The 21434-nt window shown below is 42.1% G+C and overlaps 1 protein-coding gene across 5 annotated transcripts in view; it reads left to right on the forward strand.

Moving 5' to 3' along the window:
* The window catches only part of hspa12b (heat shock protein 12B), a 37205-nt gene that overhangs the window by 14728 nt on the left and 1043 nt on the right, over positions 1-21434 (forward strand). For 4 of the 5 annotated variants that reach the window (XM_062065191.1, XM_062065193.1, XM_062065192.1 and 1 more), the window contains 12 exons: positions 4642-4699; positions 4958-5040; positions 7318-7442; positions 7519-7705; positions 9845-9949; positions 10031-10147; positions 12860-13037; positions 15953-16039; positions 16718-16822; positions 18067-18325; positions 19736-19839; positions 21231-21421. In XM_062065191.1, the coding sequence (XP_061921175.1) occupies positions 4663-4699; positions 4958-5040; positions 7318-7442; positions 7519-7705; positions 9845-9949; positions 10031-10147; positions 12860-13037; positions 15953-16039; positions 16718-16822; positions 18067-18325; positions 19736-19839; positions 21231-21421 (1578 nt within the window). In that variant the 5' untranslated portion in view covers positions 4642-4662. The remainder of the gene's footprint in view (positions 1-4641; positions 4700-4957; positions 5041-7317; positions 7443-7518; positions 7706-9844; positions 9950-10030; positions 10148-12859; positions 13038-15952; positions 16040-16717; positions 16823-18066; positions 18326-19735; positions 19840-21230; positions 21422-21434) is intronic. The other variant, XM_062065194.1, reaches the window with a different exon arrangement.

The following is a 21434-nucleotide window of genomic DNA, read 5'->3' on the forward strand; positions in this document are numbered from 1 at the left end:
GGTCTTTCCACATTTTGCCATTTGGTACTTTGCACTCTTGTTGGTCACTCCAAGGCATTTGTCCCTGCCTTCAGCTAGTCACTTGGCTCTTTTGGAATATATTTCACTGTAATTGGCTCTCTCTCTCTTTCTCCTCAGTACAAATCAGTCTGTTCCCTTGCCATTTAGACATTTTCTTGATTCGATCATCACTGACCACTCTGCTCTCCTGCTGTCTATCAGACGAATCAGTTGATTCTCTGCTCTCAATTGTCTATGCTAGTAAGCTGTTATTCTCTGCTTTGGAGTGTTGATGCTGGGTTGCTAGTTTTCTAAATCACCTCACACACTTGAAGGAAGCAGCACCGATCATAAACACACAAACAAACTCACACACACACACACACACACACACACACACACACACACACACACACACACACACACACATAGTTGGTTTATCTGTTGTGATAGGCAAAGAGCCAATGTGCAAAGAAAGAAGGGAAATATGGATCATAAACGTTTAAGTGGAGGAGCTAGAAAAAAAATTCAGCAAGAAAAGAAAAAAAAGGAATCAGTTTTACTTGAGAGTGTTCCAAATATCTCCAGCTTCTTCAGTACAAAGACATCTGCTGAAAGCAATTCTATAAATGCTACTGCAAATTCAGCTAAGGTTAGCAATGCACCTGAGCTAGCATGTAGCTCCCAAGATCCTGAGACCACTACAAGTGTAGACACTGAACCAAATGCTTCTGATGCTTATGATTCAACCAATTCAGCAGTAGCCAGTTGCTCGGATGAATGTGAGGTCACTGCACCTCTGGACAGCATAGAAAATGAGCTGAATCTTTCTTCAACACCATCTACAGTGACAACTCTACCTAGTGATCCCGCTAAATGGGCTGAGACCCTCACTGAGTCAATGAAGGAAGTTCTTATTCAAAGAGGTGCAAAATCATTTCACAACCGTCACAGCCATTATCCAGCTTCTGTGAGGAACAGTGGGCTAGGAGGCAAAACCCGATGCCTAAACAATGAACATTTTACTTCACACTTGCCCAATGGACAACGAGTACAAAGAGAGTGGCTGATGTACTCTCCCTCTACTGGTAATGTTTACTGCTTTGCATGCAAACTGTTTTCCCCAAAAACGCATTCTTTTGTGACAGGCTATTGTGATTGGAAACACTCAGAAAGATTTGGTGAACATGAGCAAAGTGCTGAGCACATAACCTGCATGCAAGCAGTCTTGAACCGCGCCAAAGGTGCCACAGTTGATGCAGACCTGTTCAAACAGTTTCAGGCAGAGAGCAGCTATTGGAGGCAGGTGTTACAAAGAGTTGTTGCAGTCATTAAATTCCTTGCAGAAAGGGGCCTTGCATTTAGGGGTAAAAATGAATCGTTAGGGTCTCCTCTCAATGGGAACTACCTTGGTATTCTGGAGGTCCTGGCTGAATTTGATCCCTTTCTAAAGGATCACATCAGAAAGTTTGGGCAGATGGGTCGAGGTAATACCTCATATCTGTCCTCCACCATTTGTGAGGAATTCATTGAATTGATGGGTGCAAAAACCAAACAGGCTATAGCAGATGAACTGCAAGCAAGCAAATACTACTCTATCATTGTGGATTCAACCCCAGATTTATCTCATGTGGACCAATTGACATTCATATTCCGTTTTGTTAGCAAAGAGGGCAGTGTTGTTGAACGCTTTGTGGGTTTTGAGCCCATTACTAGCCATACAGGTGAAAGTTTGGCTAACTGTGTCATGTCTGTGTTGGAAAATCTAGGGTTAGAGCTGTCAAATTGCAGGGGGCAGGCTTATGATAATGCCAGCAACATGTCAGGGAGGTATAATGGGTTGCAGGCTCACTTAAAGAAAAGCAACCCATTAATACACTATATTCCATGTGCAGCTCACTCTTTGAATTTGGTGGGAGTCAACAGCATTGACAGATGTGGAAATGAAGTCTCTAAGTATTTTGACTTGATTCAGTCTATTTACAACTTCACAACTGCATCCACACACCGATGGGACAGGGTATTTGGCAATTCCAACATAGATCTCACACTTAAAGCTTTATCCAACACGCGTTGGAGTTGCCGTGCAGAATCTACCAAAGCACTGTGGCAGAACTACAGTAAAATAAAAGCAGCACTACAGGTTATTTCCACTGATGACACAGAGAAACGAGACACACGAACTGAAGCTGACAGTCTAGTGCGGAAGCTGGATTCACTTGAGATGGCCTTCATGGCAGGCTTTTGGGACACTGTTCTGTCCAGATTTCAGGCCACAAGTCTGCAACTTCAAAAAGCAGACATGGACCTTGGTACAGCAGTTAGATTGCTGGAATCTCTGCGCACCTTTGTTCTCTCCCAAAGAGATCTATTTGATCATTTTGAGCAGAAAGCCTTAAACATGTTGGGTGGCACCCCATCTTACAGGGCTGAACGGACGAGGAAACGTAAAAAGTTTGCTGATGAATCAGCATCCCCAGATGTTGTGCTTGAGGGAAGGCAACTGTTTCAAATAGAGACATTTATTGCCTCTATTGATCAACTGAGTTCAAGCCTTAATCACCGTCTGGAGGCCTACAAACATCTGAACAATTTGTTCAGTGTCCTTTTCTCTTTGGATACAGAGTCCAATGCTTCAGTCCTTCACAAGGCCAAGATTCTCACTGAATCATACCCATCTGACCTCAATGAAAGTCTTGGACAGGAGCTTATACAGTTCAAATCTTTTATACAGCTCAACAACACTGATGAGGAGAGGACCCCTTCAGGACTGCTCAAAACAATAATACATTTTGGACTACAGCCTACGTTTCCTAATACATACATTGCGCTACAGATTTTTCTCACTCTACCGGTCAGTAACTGTGAGGGAGAACGCTCATTCTCTCTTTTGTCAAGAGTAAAAAATGAGCTGCGCACAAGAATGACTCAGAAAAGATTAAATGCGTTATCTCGAATGGCAATTGAGAGTGAGCTGACAAGAGAGTTGGACTTCAATGATGTGGTGGATGATTTTGCAAAATTGAAAGCACGAAAGAAACCCCTTGCTTAAAGGTGCACTGTGTAAGATTTTTAGGTTATTTCCAGAATTCACCCATTCACTAATGTTAGGCTACCTGTTTTCATGAATACTTACCACCACCATAAAATTCTAAGTATCCATTATGACTTGGAGAATTGCACTTTTGCCATTTCTGGGAAGTGTCACCTGGATTGTGAAGATAGGATTGACTTTAGGCAGAAGCTTGGTGCTTTCTCTGGCAAACTGAACCTCAAGCTTCATTCTCTGCAGCTTTGCATTCTTGTGCAGACTTTCATCCACAAGGAACTTTTCAACTTCCCCACTATCGTGAAGGGGCCATCAAAAGATTTCAGTGTGTCCAGCATGTCTAGTCTCTTACTCTCCTTTCTTTGAGCCATCTCTTGTTTCTCATCTGCCCTACTCTCGAATTTTGCCTTCATGAATTTACTCCAGTTGAGTTCAACCTCCCTTTTTGCTTGTGCTGCTGCCTTGAAACCTCTGAAGCTCCTGGCTCTTCTGTAAAATTATTGACCTATTGACTGCGTTCAGTGTGCCCAACTTCTTCAGTTTGTAGTCCACCTTGCCACATTGTCTCTCCATCCCAATGTTGTGCACAGGGGTGCCATCAATGTTACTAGCCTGTTCACTGACAGGGTCCATTGGGAAGGTCTCCTCATCCATCCTCTGCCTGGCCAGGACAGTCTTCAGATGGGGCAGCATGAGATCTGTCAGCTGCTTCACTTCATCCAAGTATTCGGCAGCCACGTCTGACACTGAGTTCAGGACATGTCCAGTGCCTGTCCAGCCACTATAGCATTCTTGGAAATGGGCTATCTTGACCTGCATGCAGCCCTTGTACCATGAACTGGCCTACACCTTTCTTTGTGGTGCTCTCCGATGCATGTTATCATTTTACCTTTCTCCTTCTCCTCAAGCTTAACCACAAATAGATACAGACTTTGAGCCTCAATTTGCTGCACAGCTGCCGTTATGCCAATGTGTTTTCCTAAGATATTATTTTATTTTTAATGATAGAAGGGAGGAAAAGGGGGCAAAAATCATGTCCGATTTAGTTTTTTGGGTGGGTTGGGGGGTTTATTTCATGATAGCTACCAACTTCCAATACATAATATCTCTCAAATGACCCAATGCACCATCACTGAAGTGGGCGTAATCATTTTCAAAAATGTTTATTTTTAGGCCATTTATCCCCTCCCCCTGTGTCTGTGTGAAACCTGTGCTTGTCAGTGTCTGTGTGGTATACCTAATAGTGTGTGTGCAGTATGTGCACTCTTCTGTACAGTACAGTGTGCATGTCTGTTCACAGTATACAGTATTTCTTGCATAGTGCGTGCGTGTGTGTGCGCCCACACGCGCGGGGGGTTGAGGGGCCAAGACCATGTCAGGCCCAGGGGGCCAAAATTTCTTAATCCGCCCCTGATCAGTACGGAGAAGTGGTAGGATCACAGTAACATCTGCATTTTTGTTTTCTCTGGACCAACTTGTTGAATTGTCCAAGTAAAACCTCGATATTCCTTAATGTAACTCATCCAAAACTAATAAACCATATAAAAGTTGCATCGTGTATCATACAGTAATGTTTTGTTGTTCTCCCTTAGTAGACCCCGGCCTCTGTAAAGATGGCTGACTCGGACCACAGCGGCCTAACATTAACAAGTAAGATTCAATTATCCATTGCTGTGTGATCACTTTGACTGACAAAGACAAGCCCAGAGTCGTGGCTTCACACTCCACATCTTTCTCCAAACGAAGAAGAAGACTATGGCTACCTGCTCAGCTTATACTTTTCTTTGCATGTCGGCCGACGTTCAAAGCCCCCCTCATGTTCCAGCGTTGTATTTGTCCATGTTTTCCTCTGGTGCTCCATCCTGTTGCATGACAGTTGCACTTTCTCGATGTTACCTCTATCAATAGGTCTCAGCTTATCAGTGCCCTGTTCTCCGGCCACATCGAGGAATGACTGCAGCATCACGCCACTCACACCGTCACCCTCGCCGGTAAACACTTACCCACACACAGACATTCCCACCCACCCTTTCCACTGCTACTTATAGCGCCCCTGAACAGGCCATTTAGCCCACATCCACCCCACAATGTTATTAGTGGTTTGATATAATACTGTACGTCCCCCGAGCCCCGCTGTATAATTCCTGTGTTAATCCAAGGGTGTCCAAAGTAAAGCCCAGAGCCAATTTTTTACCTGCAGCTTGTAATTTTAATTGCATACTGTATTTTGAAAATTAAATGAAGTAATTGACTTCGACCACAATGACGCTGCCTTTCAACTAAGGTCCAAAGTGCAGCCTTCAAACTGCATACAAGGCTTTAAACGGTGAAAATCGGTCAATATTATTCCCTTTGATTTTGTCATTGTGTAGTCATGGAAGAAAAGTAAACAGGCAGTGAAACAACCTTCCTATTGGTGGAAGAAACCTGTCATCAATTCATCAAAGCATGAACAGCCTTTTGGTTGCAGAGGGAGTGGGGGAAAGGTGAGCCAGGCCTACACAGGACTGACTTTTGACTCCTAATAATTGAAGATGTTATGTTGTATGTGGACATGAATATTTTTGAATGGAACACCGTTTGGGCACCCTTGTGTTAATTACTGAAGAACTGAAGAAAAATGTCTTCAATAAAATGTGAATGCGTTGAGTAGCAGAATACTGCTCAGTATTAACATACAAAACCCCAAACCAGTGAAGTTGGCACATTGTGTAAATCGTAAATAAAAACAGAATACAATGATTTGCAAATCTTTTTCAACCTATATTCAATTGAATAGACTGAAAAGACAAGATACTTAACATTCAAACAGGCAAACTTTGTTATTTTTTGTAAATATAAGCTCATTTGGAATTTGATGCCTGCAACATGTTTCAAAAAAGCTGGCACAAGTGGCAAAAAAGACTGAGAAAGGTGAGGAATGCTCATCAAACACTTATTTGAAAAACATCCCACAGGTGAACAGGCTAATTGGGAACAGGTGGGTGCCATGATTGGGTATAAAAGAGCTTCCAACAAGGATAGAGCAAGGGTCGCCACTTTGTGAACAAGTGTGCGAGCAAATTGTCCAACAGTTTAAGAACAACATTTCTCAACGAGCTATTACAAATAATTTAGGGATTTCACCATCTACGGTCCGTAATATCATCAAAAGGTTCAGAGAATGTGGAGAAATCACTGCACGTAAGCGGCAAGGCCGAAAACCAACATTGAGTGCCCGCGACCTTCGATCCCTGCATCAAAAACTGAGATCAGTGTGTAAAGGATATCACCACATGGGCTCAGGAACACTTCAGAAAACCACTGTCAGTAACTACAGTTTGTCGCTACATCTGTAAGTGCAAGTTAAAAGTCTACTATGCAAAGCGAAAGCCATTTATCAACAACACCCAAAAACGCAGCCGGCTTCGCTGGGCCCGAGCTCATCTAAGATGCACTGATGCAAAGTGGAAAAGTGTTTTGTGGTCTGACGAGTCCACATTTCAAATTGTTTTTGGAAACTGTGGACGTCGTGTCCTCCGGACCAAAGAGGAAAAGAACCATCCGGATTGTTATATGCGCAAAGTTCAAAAGCCAGCATCTGTAATGGTATGGGGGTGTATTAGTGCCCAATGCACTTACACAACTTTCACATCTGTGAAGGCACCATTAATGCTGAATGGTACATACAGGTTTTGGAGCAACATACAGTATGTTGCCATCTTAGCAGCGTCTTTTTCATGGACGCCCCTGCCTATTTCAGCAAGACAATGCCAAGCCACATTCTGTACGTGTTACAACAGCGTGGCTTCGTAGTAAAAGAGTGCGGGTACTGAGCTAGCCTGCCTGTAGTCCAAACCTGTCTCCCTTTGAAAATGTGTGGCGCATTATGAAGCGTAAAATACCGCAACGGAGACCCCCGGACTGTTGAACAACTTAAGCTGTATATCAAGCAAGAATGGGGAAGAATTTCGCCTGAAAAGTTTCAAATATTGGTCTCCTCAGTTCCCAAACATTCACTTAGTGTTGTTAAAAGGAAAGGCCATTCAATTCTAAATTAATGATTATATCCCAAAAATAATAAAGTTTCTCAGTTCGAATGTCTTTGCAGTCTATTCAATTGAATATAAGTTGAAAAGGGTTTGCAAATCATTGTATTCAGTTTTTATTTACGATTTACACAACGTGCCAACTTCACTGATTTTGGGTTTTGTATATCAGCATTCAACGTCTGGTGGAATTGACCAAAAAAGCCGTCATCAGTTGTCTCATGTCTTGTTTGTGTCCAGAGGGCGGAGGTCAGACCCAGGATGACTTGTCCCTTCCTGGTTGTTGTGGCGATAGACTTTGGGACAACCTCTAGCGGTTATGCTTTCAGCTTCGCGCAGGACTCTGAAGCCATCCACATGATGAAGTCAGAGCCCTTCTTACTGTACTTCTAGTCGGTTGCACTGCTTTCCACCAATAATTGATTTGTCTGTTGTGTGCAGGCGTTGGGAGGGCGGGGACCCCGGTGTAGCCAATCAGAAGAGCCCAACGTGTCTGCTGCTGACTCCCGAATTGCGCTTCCACAGTTTCGGGTTTGTGGCGAGGGACTTTTACCATGACCTGGATCCAGACGAAGTCCGGCATTGGCTGTACTTTGATAAGTTCAAGATGAAGATCCACAGTACATGTGTAAGCTTGCTTAAGGGAAAACCAACAATACATGCTGTTGAAAAGGTGCATACTTACAGAATCACAGTCTGGGACATTCCTCCGTTTGGGTCATGTTGGGTACGCCAAAGGAACTGAACAGAACACTGCTTAGCTTTCATACAAACCACGTTAATGAATTTCCAAATTAAAAAAACTGCAAACTGCTATAAGGTTCACTAATCCTTAGTTCATGGCTGTTAATTTCCGCGAAGTAGGCTATCATTAATTATAAATCAAATGTTTTTTCACAGCTAGAGCATTTAAAAAAACTGTTTACTACCTTCTAAATATTTTTTCAACATTATGAGAGCCTTCTAGAAAAAAAATAACACCCTCTAGTTACCTTAACACTCTTTTATTGCAATATATTAATGCTTTGAAAGACTGAGCCAATCAGTGGCCACAATACTGAACCGCGCGCTCTGATTGGTTTGGTCTCCTCTAGTGACCAAAACTACTGTAGTGTGGATATTTTATGCTTAAAAGTGCTTCATTTAGGGCAAATATCTTGTAGAATATGCTTTAGAAAACAACATTTTTTATAAATTTTAAGTACAATGTGGCAATCCTACAATAAATATAACAATGATTACTATATAAAAGTAATAATAAATATGAAATTATGTATGATAATTAACAATATTTATTTTCAGGAATGATGCAGACAGTGCAACAGTTTGAGTTATTATATTATTTGTATTCAATGAAAGTACTGAAGTACCAATAGATTTAGCTTGTAACTCCATTCCCATCTCTGTATACTGAGTAATGGCTTTCATCTTACCTATTCATATTTTTGTCTTTTGGTATTTCACCCCATTTTGTTCTGAAACAGGGGACACTAACCATGGAAGAGGCTTTTCAAACTCCAAACTATGCAAAGGCTGGGCTGCAATGGATTTATTTTATGGAGTCGACGCAAGCCTTTTGGCAGTTACACTTCCTGTAAAAAAAAGTGCATGTTTTTCTTTTTTTGCCCATCATTCACAATTCCTATGTGAGACAAGAACACATGTGTCTTTCCCTTTTCTGGGCATTTCAGATAGTAAAAATAGCTAGCATAGGGGTGCAAGTAATAGAGATTCTACTATTCCACCAATAAAATCCTCTAAAAAACATCCAACTATACCTCAAATACATGTTGTAACCAAGTAATAACAGGCACATTCGCGATAACATGTAATGTTTACCATATTTTTGTAATTTTAAGCATTGCCGTAACTTATTTTTTGGGTGCACTGATTTCACAGAGCGCATAGCAACAAACGCTACTTCCGTCAACAACAACTACTACTAATCATGGCAGACTTTGTGAGCGCCAACAATGACTACTTTTTTGAGGCTGAATATAAGGAGGATGAGCTACACATTTTACCAGCTTGGTGCTAAGCAGATCCAGCATAGTTAAAGTCGAAGCATCATGTAGCCCTGGTGCTAAGTGCTAATTGTTTCACTGACAAACCAAGAAGAAGTTGGAACATAACAAAAACAGCCACTTACAATGTCTGGTTTCACTGGGATGCAGACTGATGGGATGTTTATATCTTTCGGCACAATACTTGTGCTCACTGTTTAGCTGGTAAATTCTGTACAATTCTCACTCCGCAGATATTAAAAGTTGGGAGGGAACAAGTATCTTACTGTGCCTTTCAAGCGATGTCGCTCATATCCACTTACTTTGTCTGTCCGGATTTTTAGCTCGTAGCGTGTGGAATGTGTTATGAGAGCGACAAGCGGTAGAAAAGTAGTTCCTCTGTGTTAGCTCTTACAAAAACAATGTGGCTATAGTTGGTCATATGCAGATCATGTAAATGGAGCGTTGTTGGCGCTTTTTTGATGTTTTTTTTAGAATCCGCATTACCTCCATTGTTAGCCGCCTCGTTTTAACAGTTTTTTTACTAGTTAGTATGCACAGATAAGGCAAAGACCTGTGTTCTTGTTCCACATGAGGATTGTAGATGATTGGTAACATTCCCAAAAAGTGCAGTTTTTGTTTCATGTGTACTGGGTGGGAACATGACTGTGTGGTAGTGACAAATCCATGTACAGTTTCCAGCCCAAGTTCTGGCACTAAGCTATATGCAGGTGTACCGATATGAAGGCCTACGTTTCCTGCAGGATCTCACCATGGAGACTGAGCTGGAGGCTGTCAACGGTCGGAGAGTCCGAGCTATCGAAGTGTTCGCACACGCTCTGCGCTTCTTCAGGGAGCATGCTGTGAAGGTGCTGTCCCACAATATACTTCTTCAAGATAGGCTTTGCCGTCAATCAACACGCCTTTTTGCTTGTATGCTGCTGTTGTAGGAGGTTAAGGAGCAGTCCTCGCGCGTGATAGAGGGGGAGGAGATCCGATGGGTGATCACAGTTCCCGCCGTGTGGCGACAACCTGCCAAGCAATTTATGAGAGAGGCTGCATACCTGGTAGGAGCTCATGTTAACGCAACTAAGTGTCAGTCGAAACAGCTTTATCAAAGATGATAACACTTTTAATTTTTTATTTTATGTCAAAATATTAGAAAGACCTCCCACATGGGGTGCTGAATGTAAAATATTAATCACACTTTTATAGCTGATATTGTATTGCTGCTTGTGATTCCAAGATGTGGAGGACATCAGGTAAAAAAGTATTTTGATCCAATAAACAAGGCAAAATTACAAACAGCGTGCCGTTGGGAAACTCCCGCGAAGCTTAAGGCTAACTTAACATGGAAATGAACAGGCAAAAACTGGGGCGTAGCGTGAAGACAAACCTAAAAAGCTGCGTAATGCGAGCAAGAATCCTGTGTCGAATGAATGGCGAAACGAGTGTCATGGTACAGTGGGGAAGAAGACGGCACTAAGACAGGGACGTCGTTTAGCGTGCAGCGTGTTTATTTGCACAAATGTGTGACGTGTGTAATTACTCCAAATATGTGTGGTGAGACTATGTGAAGCGCTTATATGTTGAGTGTTACCGGGAAGCGTTGGAGGTGCTTGTTGAGGCAGGTGCGGAAGTCCAGAAAGGGCAAGACAAGCTCGAAGGTCCGGGGACAGGCAAGTGGTCAGGGGCTGGAACGAGGCGTCGTTGTCCGGGGGCAGGCGAATGGTCGAGATCCGGGAAGGCAGCAGGAAGTCCAAAGGGGATCCCGGGAGACAAGACACACAGCTCGAAACCAGGGAATGACACAGAGCTGCTGGATGACGACACAGGACAAGACACGATGAGCACAAAGGAGAGGAAACACAAAGAGCGAGGAAACACATAGGCGAGGAAAGCTGGAGACATGTGAGGCTTACTGTCCAGGTACAACTAGCTATGTTCTGGCACTGGAACGCAGGACACGCTGGCTTAAGAAGGCAGGGGAGCTTTCATTAGCGTCAGGTGTGTTGATTGTAGATTGTGTGCAGCCGCGCGAAAGTATGTCGTAATCAACAACTCGAGGCCGGTGTGTCCACTTAGTGCACCTGGCAATACACAAAGGTAAACAAAGGAGGAGAGGAGTACTGGGAACAGAACAGAACACAAAACTAAGAAGAATGATAAACACAAAACCAGACGTCGTGACAAATATATTTTGAATATTTTGTTCACTTTTCTCACATTTAGCTCACTTTTTTCATATTTAGCTAATTTTATTCCTCATGGGGTGGAAATTCAATGTTGAATCTAAATGTTAAATTTAAAGTAAAAATATGAATGTCAAATATAAATATAAATGGTAATTATAAATGCTTGCTATAAATGTGAATGTTATAGCTCAATATTAAATCTAAATATTACATCCATCACGTTGTTTTCAGCAAATTAATGTTCATATGTGACACAATCATTAAGTAACAGTGCAGCGAAATAACGCACAACACATGCTGATATGTATTCATGCGCACTGACTCGGTGTAAGAACCTAGAGAGAAATGTAATAATTGTTATTATCCTTTTCAGACATGTTAGATTAGGAAACTGTAAACATGTGATGTAAACATCATAATTGTATACATGTTCGAAACACATCACTATAGTGTTATTATTTTTCTTTCCATTACTCCTTTTGTTGTTGTTGTATAGACTTAGACTTAGACTTAGACAAACTTTAATGATATGTTTGTCTGGTATGTTGATTAGAGTATTTTCTCTTCTTTTTTGGTTATTAACAACTTCATTCAGAATATCTGACGTTTAAGTAAAGCTCTCACAGCTGTTTGATTGCCTGGTTTTTCAACATGTTGATGTCTTAATGCAACACACCACGCGCACTCACACATGTGAAGCCAAACATTTCAACGACATGCACCGTTATTGACATTCATCTATCAGTAATCATCTGAAATTTGCATATTTTCTAAATGGTTAGCTTTACATTTGGCGAGACATTTGATTTGATCCCACGGGTTTTTCGTTGTTCCCGTTGGGTTGAGTTTTTCCTTGCCCCGATGTCATTGTGGCTTGTGCAGCCCTTTGAGACATTTGTGATTAAGTCACCTTTGATTGATTACTTGATTGATTTAATATTTACATTCTTTAAAATGTATATTTGGCATTTATATCTAGATTTAATCTTTGTATATTTCACGTTATCATCATATTTATGTGACATAAGTGAGCTAAATATTTAAAATATATCAGCTAGAAAAAAGTGATGGATTTGTTCCATTTGGCACACCACACTCCTAGTACCAGATATTGGAAGCTCTGTTTGCATTCCTGCTTGCAGTTATTTATGCGTCATCATCTCCTGAGCAGCACTCGTGCTCGTCATAAAAACCTTACTGTCCACACACACACGTGTGAGCGTATAGGAGCTGATTTGTGTGTGTGTGTGTGTGTGTGTGTGTGTGTACTTCCTGCTAGTCATGATGTCATCAGCAGTGAACAATGAGCGAGACCGGCACACAAACACAGGAAGTTGTGCACAGACCCCGCCCTATGTTGCAGTACATACAGTATTCACTCCTGTACTATAGTCCCAATTCCTTCCACCCCTCTTATCCCTCATGTCACGTTCTCCTCCTCTTACACCTTTCACACTCCGTTTATCATCCCTCTTGTATGTTTATTTTGTGCATCTATGCGTGTGTGTGCAATGCCTCCTTATTGACCTGCCCCTACCTCATCATACGTGAACACTGTGACGTGACTCAAATTGTTATTCCCAGGCCGGTCTGGTGTCCCCCGACTGTCCCGAGCAGCTCCTCATCGCTCTGGAACCAGAGGCGGCCTCCATTTACTGTCGCAAGCTCCGCCTCCACCAGGTAACCGACCTCAGCCAGCAGCCAATCACAAATGGGATGGACGCCAATGGATCGCGGCCCTTTGACTCCAGCTTCAGACGAGGTAGTGTGACAAGCGTGTCCTTGGAAAATGAGTGGGCGCACAGCCATGATTATCAAACATCTGCCAAGACAGGTGAGAGAATCGTGTCTCGCAGACAATCTGGCTGCGAGAGTGCGGCCGACACTGGAGAGCTGCGGTTCATTCCAGAGTGATAAAATACAAGTAAATAAAGTAAAGTTAGTAAATAAATAGCAGTCCTCCATGATGACATCACTGGCAGAGCTGGTGGATGTTTGCCATCTTGCGCTCCTCTATGTTCCTTCTGGCTGAGGATGCCCCACAGGTGGTGTGAAGGAGACATTCTTGGACCCTCCTTCACGCCCAGCTACCTCCACTTGCTCATCTTGGAGGTGTGTTTGGACTCCTTGCCATGTTGGACAACTGCCTTGCGGCCCAGTTTCTGCTTCACAATGTCACACTAAATGTTTCCCCTCGGTGAACCGTAGTTCCCCGGCATTCGTGCAGCCCCAGACGCGAGCGCCACCATGCTTGGCTATAGATAAGACACATTTATGTTGCTACTCACTTGTGTTCCTTCCAATACAACAATGGCTGCGTGTTGACTCATTTTGAACACTTCAAAAATACTTTACCGTCCATTTTGCCATACATGCAAGACTTACGGAAGAATAGAGATACTGTTTCTCTCTCACCCATGTACTGTGTGTCCACGTGCACCGCCATCACTAATAATAAAGACATAACTGGCCTGATTTGATGTTATATTTCCTACCGGTAACTTGGAGGAAAATACTACATAAAAAAAGTGTGTCATTTCAAAAAGCAGAAAAAGGAACTTTAAAGAGGTATCATGTGGTCATTTTGTACTTCAATAAAATCCCCAAGACTGACAATAGTCGCTAGTGACTTTCAGACATTAATACTGCGAGACAAGCTGTACACTGACTACTTTAAAGTGTATCCAGACTGAGTTTCTGTAATAGTATAATATAGCAGAAGATTTACGGCCTGATTTACTAAGATCCAAATACCTCGCGCTAAACAGTGGGCGTGTTGCGTGGGGTTTACTAAGACAACATGTGCGATTGAAAAATGGTGCACACCGCTTTATTTAAATGAGAATTTAGTGTTTACTATACGGGGTATCGCCAGGCAGACACTCTCATTTACTGCACATTTGCTATGCTTTTAAACATGCAGAAGACATCTACCACGTTTTATGGGCATTTTAGCAGCAATCGTGGAGTGCATCTTCATTGATACACCATTTTTTTCTTATTTTTTTACCACTAAAAGTGCATGGGGGGAGGCTACACTTATATGCTCAAGATGCAAAAAATGCAAACTTCAAGAAGTTTTTATCATATAGGATATACTGTATGTGATATCTTCTATGTGAAAAAACAAATGTCAATAAAATGACACCAAAAGGCATCAATTGAATTTGTTTTAATCAGCCCCATTCTCATCTTGCAGCTATACAATTATAAAAGCATATTGCTGAACAGACGATATGTGTGATATTTTTTATTTCTGATCGTCCAAATATGTTTAAACGTAAACACGTTTGTGTGTCTTTCCATTGCGAGCGCTCCTCTTTCACAGCCGTGTGTGGAACTGTCAGTTTGCACATCCTCTTCAAATGTACTAATTAAAACGCAAAATAGTGCTCCCAAAACGGTGATGAGTGTTGATAAATCACATTGCGTGTGCTGTATTTAATATATTTGCATTTTTTCCTCCCATTATTGTGGGTGTTTTGATGATCAGCATGTATTTTGCATAATAAGGGTGTACCCTGCCTTCCGCCCGAATGCGGCTGGGATAGGCTCCAGCACCCCTGCGACCCAGAGAGGGACAAGCGGTAGAAAATGGATGTGATGGATGAAGACAGACGCAAAATGGATTGCACGCCTTATTTTGCTCACTTAACAGTTAACTTAACAATCCACTTTGCACAGCTTTGCGTGTGCTCTTAAATTTGCACGTGTTTTAATACACGCAAACCTTTAGTAAATCAGGCCTACAGTGTGATAAAATGTTTGCTGAATTTGAGGCTTCACATGCGAGTAAATGGAGATAAGTTTGGCCCCAATAAAGATGTGACTTATGTGGTTTAGACTTCGATGACTTTGTGACAGATCAGCAGCACAAAGCAGCGCAGCAGCTGGAAACGTGGCTCAGGTTCAGGGTGAGGGGGATTTAAAACAGGGAAAAAAGAGGCCAGCAAAATAATATTTCACCCACCCCCACAAAAACCCCCACATCGGCACGACTCCCACTTCCAAGTCACCCAAGGAACACTGAAACACACACCGAGCCGTACACTAAACACAGGATATTGTAATTGGAACAAGGTGCAGCCACGCTATGATCTCACCCCTCCTGGCGTGTCCTCTTTTTCAATTTCACTCTCTACGATACTCACACACTGGAAACACACACACACACACTTCAAAGATAGCACTGGGGAGTCCTTTGTACACTGTTTGTTATGTCAATACTTTGCAGACTTGCGTTCCATACGCTTGTATCAAGGCATGTATGATTGTGCTGTTTTCGGTTTTTGTTGTTCAGCACCATTTGCATTGTGTGTTCAGCTTAAAGTTAGAGTGGAACACACACGCACACACACACACCACTTTGTTAGTCTTTAGAAACTCTGCAGGCCGAACAGTACTGAATGGACACCCACCCCCACACACACATCAATAAGTGCCGCCCTTTTTTGTTTATTTTTGCCATCCAACTTCTTCCTCCTTGCTTAGTGGACTATTTGTCATGTACTTGCCATTCAACCTCAGCACTCGTGCGCGCTGCCTGTTAGCTGAGCTGTGTTCTTCTTCTGCCACATTGGTATAATGGCATAATTTCCCCTTATTTTGCATGTCTCCTCATGCATTCGTGTTCTTTTATGCCTCAAAGAGTCACCTTTTATGTTGTGTGTGTGGCAGCCAGGGAGCAGCTGCGGCGGTCCAGACACAGCAGGACCTTCATGGTGGAGAGTGGAACCGGAGAACTGTGGTCTGAGCTCCAGACGGGTAAAGTTTGGGATTTTCTGATGAGTTTCACCTTTAACCCTTGCTGACCTGTGCTGAAACACCATCCATTTCCTCCCACTGCTTCACGAGTGCTACTCTTGTTTAGTAAAATGCAACTGGGGACTCATCAGAGGAGCTGACTCACTCTGCTGCTCTCAAATGCCTGTTGAGTCACGACAACAATTAAAGCCCACCCTCACAACTCTTTTTCCTGTCTGCATGCACACACACACACACACACACACACACACACACACACACACACACGCACACTGGCAATGCTCTCCTTTTCTGCTGCACTACCTGAGCCAAAACCAGACTCTTATCGCTGCTTTTATCATAAACACTGTGGAGAAATCGGTGCTCGCACAGAAAATGGTGTTCTTGTTAGCAATAATAAAGCAGGGATTCTTTAACTGTGGTACGGGCTCCACTCCAATCACTTAATTAAATATTCAAACACAGTGTTACTGTTCAAACAGTGAGTATTGTTACAGTATCTAAAAATATTAAATATACTTGTTAAATACAACCTCTGCCTTGTTTTTAATGAATATTTAGGCCTACGACGCTACTGTGGTGGTACTTGGAGAGCCAAGTGCTTTGTGAGGTGGTGCTTGGTGAAAAAGGTTTGAGAACCACTGAATTAAAGGGTCTTTTCACGCTTCTGTGGGGCAGGTGACAAGTACATCGTAGCAGACTGCGGCGGAGGAACAGTCGACCTGACAGTGCATCAAATTGAGCAGCCTCAGGGGACACTTAAGGAACTCTACAAGGCCTCAGGTACTCTTTGGTAAAATAGTCAATGGGGTTCCTCTATTAATGGTGGACGATGCCGCAAGTTATGGTATTATTAGTCAAGTACAACAATGTACAGAGACATCCTGGATGAAAACCAACACTTCCCATCCAACCTGATGGAGCGTGAGAGGTGCTGCAAAGAAGAATGGGTAAACTGGATGGATGCACTGTAAAAATACCATCCATCCATCCATCCATTTTCTACCGCTTGTCCCTTTCTGGGTCGCGGGGGTGCTGGAGCCTATCTCAGCTGCATTAACCCTTGTGTAATGTTCATATTGTTGTTACTCAGCCAGTGTTAGTGGGTCTGATGGACCCCTTGCATTTTGTGGCTTTTAATGCCTCACAATCAAACACTTTTATGTTAAAATACTGAACAGATGTTTATTGGGATAAGGTAAACATCTGTTCAGTATTTTAACATAAAAGTGTTTGATTGTGAGGCATGGAAAGCCACAAAATGCAAGGGGTCCATCAGACCCACAAACGCTGGCTGAGTAACAACAATATGAACGTTGCACAAAAAATTTCTCTGCCAGTTTGTGCATCCCACAAGGATTCTTCTTCTGTGTTTCTGCACCTGCGGTTCCCACACAAGGTTGCAACATTGTTTGTCAACACTGTCTGCTCTCATTTTCTCGCACATTTGACCCTCTGATGTTCTGTGTACCTACACGCTGTCCTCCTCCTGTCTAGGCCTGCTGTGTGTGTGTGTGTGTGTGTGTGTGTGTGTGTGTGTGTGTGTGTGTGTGTGTGTGTGTGTGTGTGTGTGTGTGTGTGTGTGTGTGTGTGTGTGTGTGTGTGTGTGGTACACAGAACATCAATTTCCACACTTCTATTACCCCCGGGTCCAGTGGACCCAGACATCTTATATGTAATAGAAATGTGTAGGGGGGTGTATGGTGTGTGGTCATTAAATATGTATTCTGATATATGTTCTTCACAGGAAATGAGCTAAAGTCAGTGAGTCTCAGTTTGAAAAATTAATTAATTGTATCATTTTTCTTTTAATAAAAAATGAAAACGGGTCCCACAGACCCGAACACCACACAACAGACAACAAAATATAAAGATATTTGTGGAAATATACATAAAAAAACCTAAAAAAACATCAATCTCATTATTATACTCTCAAACAAATACTTATACCACCCTTGGATTCGATACTATTGCCATTTGGGTCGATCCGCCCACTCCTACCCTGGAATTTTCTAAATGTTTCTCAGGCGGGTCGTATGGAGCTGTTGGCGTGGACTTGGCCTTTGAGGCCATGCTCTGCCAGATCTTTGGTGAGGACTTCATCCAGACCTTCAAAGATAAGCGGCCGGCCGCCTGGGTGGACCTCACTATCGCATTTGAGGCCAGGAAGCGGACGGCGGCCCCGGGCAGAGCCAACGCCCTCAACATCTCCCTGCCCTTCTCTTTCATCGACTACTACAAGCGGCACCGGGGGCACAGTGTGGAGGCTGCCCTGAGGAGGAGCAAGTCAGTGCGCGTGTGTGTGTGTGTGTGTGTGTGCGTTGTATTTCTACCCTTCCTGAGACATCAACAAGGAAAAGTACCTTCCATATGAGGAGCGGTGAACAAGTTAGGACATACAGTAAATCATGGTCTCAATACGGAAAACCGTTGCATCTAATAGAGAATGTCTCATTTGCACCCCTGGTGGTGAAATCTATCAAAAAATTAGGGTGGTCCCAAAAAGGAGAGATTCTTCAAATTGACTAAATTAGCCCTAGTGTGTGAATGTGAGTGTGAATGTTGTCTGTCTATCTGTGTTGGCCCTGCGATGAGGTGGCGACTTGTCCAGGGTGTACCCCGCCTTCCGCCCGATTGTAGCTGAGATAGGCTCCAGCGCCCCCCGCGACCCCGAAGGGAATAAGCGGTAGAAAATGGATGGATGGATGGATGGACTTTGTGTCGGTTTTAAAATGATCCCCCTCTGGCCAACATATGAAATAACAAGTGTGTGTAAGCAATTGAAATGCGCCCTCTTTGGCAAAATAAATAAATATATATATATATATATATATATAGATATATATATATATATATATATATACATACTGTAATAACTTGAAGTAAATAATGAAGATTGAAAACCAATTACAAAAAAAATGTATTAACTAAAAGTCTTTTTCTCACAATGTGTCAACTTTTTTCTTATAAAAGTGGGAACGGTTTCTCATATTCTTTCTGTTTCTGTGATATTGCAATATTTTCTCATAAAAATTTTTTTTATTATTATGTAAAACTATTACTTTTAAATGCAAAATGCTGACATTTGTCATATAAAATTCTGATTTATCACAATATTGCCTTTTTTTTTTTTGTTCTTGTAAAATAGTGAACATTTTTTGAGTAAAATTATGACTTTTGTCATAATTTTGCCAAGTAAAATTCAGATTATTATAATATTGCCAATATTTCTGAGTTTTCTTATGAAATTGTGACTTTTGTCGAGTAAAATTACGACTCTTTTCATACAATTGCCAAAATGTTAAGCTTTTTCTTGTAAAATTGCGACTGTTATTGAGTAAAATTCCAACTTTTATCATAATATTGCACAAATGTTCCGTTTTTCTTGTACAATTTTGACTTGCGTTGAGTGAAATGACGACTTTTATTATAATACTGCCAAAATTCTAAGTTTTTCTTGTGAAATCGTGACCTTTTTCTTGTGAAATTCCAACTAATTTTTCACAACAAGCTTTTTTATATCGGCATAGTATGTATGTATTATTAATGATGTAAATACAAATTGTTATATATCTAGAAAGGGTGGTCTTAAAGTGGTAGGCGTTTTTTGGAGGTCTCAAGAAGGTAACAAATACAAGTGTGTGTGTGTGTACACTGCATGAATACATGTGTAGAACTACTCCAACTGTGTTCCAGCATGAACATTGTCAAGTGGTCGTCCCAGGGAATGCTGCGACTCACCCAGGAGGCCGTGAACGAGCTCTTCCAGCCCACCATCTCCAACATTGTCCGACACATCGGTGAGGTCCTGCCCCATGTCATCTGTTCGGCAAGGAGCTTTTCTCGGTGACTGTGAGACATAGAAGAGGTAGGGCAGGCCAAGTCAACTGGGAACCCTGGGGGCCAAATCGAGCTGGGGAATGACACTAAACTGGCTCCACGAGTTCAGTTCAAAACTTGGGAGACAAACATTTTGCAGCAAATTGATAAAAACACTGGACTGCTCCTTTCTATAGAACAGTGTTTCTTCACCATAGGGCCCATTGGTAGGTCGCGGGCGCCCCCTAGTGGGCTGCCAAAAAATAGCCGTTTCATAGCTGTGGTTTGTATGGGCTGTTGTAATACACGTTTCCACCCCCTGTGGCAGTAATGACTATATCAAACTAACAGAAGAAGTCTGGAGCTAATCTCATAGAGAAGTTTCTTAAGCGCAAAAATTATGACTTAAATAAGAATGTTGTATTTTCATTTGTACTTAAATTTTATTGTCAGTTTATTAAAGAAACACATCTATTATTTATTTCTTAGTTAGAATTAATTTATTTTAGCACTGCGTAATTGTTATGTAAATTTATTTTTTGTCAGTTTTTATGAGTCCCTTATTTTTGCTGTATATTTTAATTAGTATTTATTTTTGTAATCAGCCTGACCAAATCCTTGATGATAGCCTTTGTCATTAACAGACACTTTCATATCGTTTGGCAAGGTTTATCCTGTTAAACTGTAAGTAGGTTTGATATAATTATTGAATATGATTAAAATCAAGAGAAAGATTATTAATTCAGTGTTGATATTTGAGTGGGCCCCGGGCACGTCTGTAGTGAAAAAGTTGGGCCCCGAGGTCAAAAAGGTTAAGAACCCCTGGTATAGAAGAAGTTGGACCACTGTAAACACTTTGGCAGAGTTGCATTGACATTTTAGCCTTGCACGCAGACATAGAACACTGGGGTCCTAACTTTGGATTTACATAACCAAGGCGTCCCTCAAGGCGCCCTTTTAAGTCCTCCTCATCCATTTTTGTACACTGTAGATGAGGGATTCTCAAACTGTAGTACGGGTACCCCAAGTGGTACCAAAGAATTACTTAAGTGACTAGTGTTTTATTTTCCTATATTCAAACACAGTGTTACTGTTCAAACTGTGTGTAATGTTACAGTGGCCAAAAATATTAAATATACTTGCTGAGTCAAACTTCTGCCTTGTTTTTAATGAATACTTTGGCCTACGTCGCTACTGTATTTTAATGTTGGTCATTATGGTGGTACTTGGAGAGCCAAGTATTTTCTGAGGTGGGACTTGGTAAAAAAAAAAAAAAAAAAGTTTGAGAACTACTGCTAGAGATAACCAGTAATCCAGCAAGCACATGCCAGTGACTGTAAATTGTCACATTTGCGCCTTTGTCGCCTCCTAGATGAGCTGATGTGCAAGCCAGAGGTGATTGGCGTGCGTTTCCTCTTTCTGGTGGGCGGTTTTGCAGAGTCGCTCATGCTGCAGAGAGCGGTCCAAAAAGCGCTGGGCCGCACGTGCCGCATCATCATCCCCCATGATGTGGGTCTGACCATCCTGAAGGGGGCTGTGCTGTTTGGGCTGGACCCCACAGTGGTGAGGACGAAGG

The sequence above is a fragment of the Entelurus aequoreus genome, linkage group LG12 (genome assembly GCF_033978785.1).
Source record: "Entelurus aequoreus isolate RoL-2023_Sb linkage group LG12, RoL_Eaeq_v1.1, whole genome shotgun sequence".
In the NCBI taxonomy this organism is placed as follows: domain Eukaryota; kingdom Metazoa; phylum Chordata; class Actinopteri; order Syngnathiformes; family Syngnathidae; genus Entelurus; species Entelurus aequoreus.